This window comes from Calliphora vicina, chromosome 4 (genome assembly GCF_958450345.1).
Source record: "Calliphora vicina chromosome 4, idCalVici1.1, whole genome shotgun sequence".
NCBI classification, from domain to species: Eukaryota; Metazoa; Arthropoda; class Insecta; order Diptera; family Calliphoridae; genus Calliphora; species Calliphora vicina.
In genome coordinates, this window is record NC_088783.1 from 37,204,596 (window position 1) to 37,210,595 (window position 6,000).

The 6,000-nt window shown below is 27.3% G+C and overlaps 1 protein-coding gene across 2 annotated transcripts in view; it reads left to right on the forward strand.

The window, feature by feature from the left end:
- Positions 1 to 5,393, forward strand: part of kat80 (katanin 80) — a 62,054-nt gene extending 56,661 nt beyond the window's left edge. The window contains exon 9 of one of the 2 annotated variants that reach the window (XM_065507777.1): positions 5,101 to 5,393. In XM_065507777.1, the coding sequence (XP_065363849.1) occupies positions 5,101 to 5,149 (49 nt within the window). In that variant the 3' untranslated portion in view covers positions 5,150 to 5,393. The remainder of the gene's footprint in view (positions 1 to 5,100) is intronic. The other variant, XM_065507778.1, reaches the window with a different exon arrangement.
- Positions 5,394 to 6,000: the final 607 nt, after the last annotated feature.

Consider the following 6,000-nt stretch of genomic DNA (forward strand, 5'->3'; position numbering starts at 1 on the left):
TTTAATTAACTTTGTAGTAAACTTTACATTCGTATCAACCAATCATTATTACCTTATCAATAATTAAAATTTCTTTTTCGATTATGGTAAGACTCACAGTGGTTTAAAACTTTTTATTTTATAAATAATTCGCTAGCTCGTGAACGATTAGAGATATCTTAATGAAATTTCACACAGTCAGTGCTGAGGTGTTTTTGAGTTGATTTGTATTTACATGGGTTCATAGTTCGTTGCCAGATTATCTGGGTCCAAGATCCTCAAAATTATCTATTTTCAATAGATAACATACATTTTATTCTTTTTTCCACTGAATTATTTGTTTAAAGCGGCGTTAGACCGTCACATTTTACATAAAATCCATTAATTTCAAAAAATAAAGAAAGCCATCCGTATCTCATATAAATATAACTAGGAATGTACAGTTAATCGAATAATCAAACATTCTGATTAATCAATTGGTCGATTAATCAACATTTATAATTAACAAAAACTATGATTAATCAATTAATTTGAATTTTTATTTTTCAAATTTGAATATTTTTGTTCAGACAAATTATATAAAAAACAAAAGTTACACAAAATTTAAATAATTTATTTGAAATTATTAAAATTTCTAAATAATCAATTATTCTTTGCATTGAACAATCAAAATTATTCAATTAATTCTGGATATGAATAATCAAAATGTTTGATTAATCGAATAATAATTGAATAATCAAAATTTTATTTATTCTGGATGTTAGATTCATCGATTAATCGCATATCCCTAAATATAACATATTGTTATCTTGCTATATTAAAAGTGTGTCGTAAAATGTGCCGCTTATAATTAACATATGTATATTTAGTACATCAAAAGTACGATGTGTGATTAATAAACCTGATCTGGGTTTCATTAATTCCACTTCTATGCAAACGATGACTCAACAACAAGTCGAACGAAAACATAAAAGATTCTATATAAAATTCGGTTTCTACATTCTCAACTTTTTGAACACAAATGTCAAAATAAAGTTTTAGTGTAATTTCCAGGCTTTTTGCTTGATAAATAAGATTTTGTATATATCTCACGTTTAAAAAAAATAATTTTTACATAATTCATTATTCGGATTTATCTAAAAATTTCTATAAACGCAAACTCTGGGCTTTTTGTAACATATTTTCCTCGTTTTATGAATTTCGGTATTTATGTGAAGACAATGACAACCGCTATCAACGCATCGATTAAAAGACCTTTCAGGAATTTCGGTATTTAAGTGAAGACAATGGCAAACGTTATCAACGCATCGATTAAAGGACCTTTTAATCTATTTAAGTTCAAACATTTTTTGTGATATCTTAATCCGTTCAAATTTTACACTTATTCGAATTTAAAATTTTTCTTTACGAGAAATCACTAAATCATAAAATTTTTAATGCTTTTAATGGTAAATATTATTGTGAAAATTGATAGGAAAAATTTTGTTGTTTAAAATATTAATCATATAGTCCTATGATTAACAATGATACCAAATACTTACGTTTTTAAAATAATAATTTTAGACATTTTTAGATAAATCTAAAATATTTCTTCAAATTTGTCTAAATTTGGATAGGGTTTTATTTTACACGCATTTACGTTAAGTATTTTTTCAGAAATAAATATGCCATAGCTCACACAAAGTTTGAAGACTCCCACTATAATAGTACTCCAGATATTCAATAATAAATTTTTACTATGTATGGGAGGTGACATGCCCATTGTTCCTATATAGGTCAATTGTGAATCTAAACCATCCAGGGACCCACTCAAACACACACAACAAATTTCATCGAAATCGCCCAGCCGTTAAGGAGGAGTTTAGTTCCTAACACACGTACAGAAGAATTATATATATAAAATATATAAAAGCCTGAATATTTTTTTATAACAGAAACATTTTTGAAAGAAAAAAAAAAAAGAGATATTTTTTAAAATATTGCCGACCCCAGGTAGGGTCGACACATCAAACAAAAAAACGATATAAAATGTTGCAACACAAATATCTTTTGAAAGCTTACACATGTAAGCTTTTTGTAGATATTTTCAAGTTCTATCTAAATATAAAATTTTTTAATAACTGATTTTTTTTGTGATTTTATTACAAATCAACTGAAAAAGACACCAGCACTAACTATGTTTTTATTTCTAAACTATAAAGTTTCTAAACCACTGTACGACTGTGCATTTGACAGGTCAAATGCTAAATTGAAACCAGTTTTCTATTTTTTCATTACAAATTCATATCAACACCAATATTTTTCTACTGTTTACTATATTTGGTATAATTTGCAAATATATGCATATTAATCAAATCTAAAATGCTAATAACCAACCATTGGTAATTTATTTATTTCACTATTAGTTAGTCTAAATTTAAATCACTAAGTTAACAAACCAAATATGATAAGTTTATTATTAAATTAATTTTAAAGGGAATTCCACGGAAATCCTAATAATAACAATAATATAGGTTATTATTATAAAGTGTGTCAAAATTCGCCAAGTACCTATTTGTATCAAATAGGTCAACCAACCATATTGGTGAGATATTTCAGACGTTATTGTGTTAAAAGATATAAGAATTACATAGATGGCGTAGAAATGATCACAATTCAAAAAAGTAAGAGTGTTGTATAATACGGGCGATATTCGCGTATAAGTAACGAAAGAAGCAAACTATTGGGTGGAAATCGTAGCTGGAGTCACTAGAAATATTTAATATTTCACTTTTAAAATATTAAAATAAATCGAAAATGATGATTTGGAGATTTCATACGTTCCAGCGATTTTATTGTGAAAGATTTCAAAATATTACGATCACGTGATGTTCTAGAATCTAGATTCTATAATATTATGAATGAGCCCCGCTAACAAGTTGTATTTTTAAAAGATTCAGATTTTTTCTATAAAGGTTTGAGGTGCTTTTACTTCGTTTGCACTTCGGGCACATTATCGAGATGTATCTCAAACGACACTTATTTGCTTCAGTTATGATTATAGTGTATAAATAGAGTCCTAATGCAAATCGATCATTTCGGATCGTTTACACAATCTCAAACGACTCTTATTTGCTTCAGTTATGATTATAGTGTATAAATAGAGTCCGAATCGTTTACATAATCTCAAACGACACTTATTTGCTTCAGTTATGTTTATAGTGTATAAATAGAGTCCTAACAGCGAGTCCTAATGCAAATCGATCATTTCGGATCGTTTACATAATCTATTGAAATATCATAGCTTAAATGCACATCGTTCGTATGTTTACATTGAATTAAATCATATAAACAATCCCAAAAAAGCTTCTGTAAAGTTTGTTGTTATGTACTTAAGATATTTTTGCTGTTAGGGCTCCATATTCTTTTTATACCCTTCACCATGAGTGGCAAGGGTATACATATGTATATAAGTTTGTCATTCCATTTGTAATTTCTACATTTTTCATTTGCGACCCCACAAAGTATATATATTCTGGATCGTTATAGATAGCGGAGTCGATATAGCCATGTCCGTCTGTCCGTCGCGATTCATACATCAATATCTGCGAAATTCTTCCGGCTCGGTTGCTATTTAAAATCGAGAAAATCGGTCCACAAATGGTTGAGATATAAGGAAAAACCAGGACAACCTCGATTTTTTACCTATTTTTGACCAATATCTGGATTACTAAATCATTAATATAGACCATAGATGGACACTTTGCAGTACCAGTACTTTTTCAGTATATATTTTATTTTACTGGTACTGCACTTCAATTTTCATTACCAGTAAATTTTTACTGATTACTGAAAAAAAAAATCAGTATTCAGTAAATTTTACTGATTACTGAAAAAAATTTCAGTATTCAGTAAATTTTACTGAATACTGGAAAAAAGTCAGTAATTAGTAAAATTTTCTGATTACGGATATTATTTTCAGTAATCAGTAAAATTGCAGTGTCTAGAGATTTTCACAGTCACTCACTTTCATTCGACAACGTAGAATGGCCCTTTGAAGTACCATTACTTACTAAGTACTTGCCTTCAATGACATTTCCATGTTAATTTTTTGTGAAAATCTCTAGATACTGCCATTTATTATTTTCAGTAATCAGTAAATTTTACTGATTACTGATTTTTTTCAGTATTCAGTAAACGTTACTGATTACTGAAATTTTTTTCAGTAATCAGTAAAATTTACTGAATTCTGATTTTTTTTTCAGTAATCAGTAAAATTTACTGAATACTGATTTTGTTTTTCAGTAATCAGTAAAATTTACAGAATACTGATTTTTTTTTCAGTAATCAGTAAAATTTACTGAATACTGATTTTTTTTTTCAGTAATCAGTAAAAATTTACTGGTAATGAAACTTATATTTCATTACCAGTAAGCATTTACTGATTACTGAAACGCTTACTGCAGTAAAAAAGTAATGCAGTATGCCCATGTATGATATAGACAATATGGATATCTAAATAAATACCATAGTAAGTTGGACCTACAATGGGTCAAAATTGGAAAAAAAAAATTTTTTTTACTAAATATTAAAAATTAAAAAAAAAAAATTTAAAATTTTAAAAACAACTGGAAAAAACATAAAAATATTTAAAGTTTTTCTGTTAAAGTATAATTTGGTGAATATAGCTCTTTTACTTGTTAATTATACGATTGTACTGGCAAAACATTTGCAAAAAATTAAATTTAACTCTATAATGGTTGATAGCTCATATGTATGTATATTTATCGTAATTTATATGCTTCTATTAGGTGAACTAAATTAAATTTTAGAAGACACTGTATTATTGACCAAATAAAAAAATACCAATCTCCAAACTTCATAACAATTTTAGAATGTATTCTCTGATTCTAAGATAAAAGCCAAATACTACATAATTTACTAAAATTACAGTATGGTAAGTATCTATTAGAGTGCCTAAATATAAATAACATAAAGTAATAAAATTACAAATTAAGAAATTACCAATTTGTGCATCTAAAGTTTAGATCAGGGAAAGGCAACCTATGCTATTGCATTTTAGATTCTAAACCCAAACATAAAAAACTTTGTGCAACATAGATTAATATTAATACATACAAGTCTCCTTTCAGATGAACATAACTATCACCAAATAAAATTGAGCAATTAAGCTACTGTTGAGACATTTCCGTGCAGCATAAAACTTTAGTTTGTAAATTGTAATTAATGATTTACAAAATTAACAAATAATAAAACGTGTATTAATGACTGAAGACCAACCGAGATGGTCCGTATGTTAACATATAAATACTGGTAAAGTATGAACAAACATTTTTACATATTTGAAACTTGTATCAAGATACCATAAATAAATATTGTATAAATTTGAAATAAACATAAAAGAAACAGCAAAACTTTTTTAAATATTGAAATAAATATGTATCTATAAATGGTAGAGAGAAATACACATAGATCGGAAACTAGAAAGAAACACTAATAAAAAATTACTCAAAATAATCACATTTACGAGTGTTGTTTTTGATTTCACATAGTTTTTTTTTTACTAATACAATCTCACCACAACTAAGTTAAGTTTTTAGGAGAAAAGTTTCCGCTCTATGTATTTTCTCTACGGTTGGAACTATGTATGTGTAAGTATAGTATCATTAATATTTATTGTCAATGACAATAATAAAGAAAGATAGAGATACTTTAGAAACTCGCTTCTAATTATAAAACTATCAGATGTATTCAAATGAAACTTATTTTATCAAATAGCTGACTTCATTACGCTTCCAATGAGTACCAACATCATGAAAATCCGTTGAGCCAAATGAAAGTTATGACCACTCGAACCCAATAGTTTCCATGTCATAAAGCCGACAAAATCGGTTTTCTCCAATCAAAATAACTTGGAAAATTATGGCCGAACCATTTTTTGGTACCAGGAGATCAGAATTGAGTAGTAAGTTGAAATTGTATAATAAAAATGTTTAAGCGCTTATAAATTTTAAACGGCTT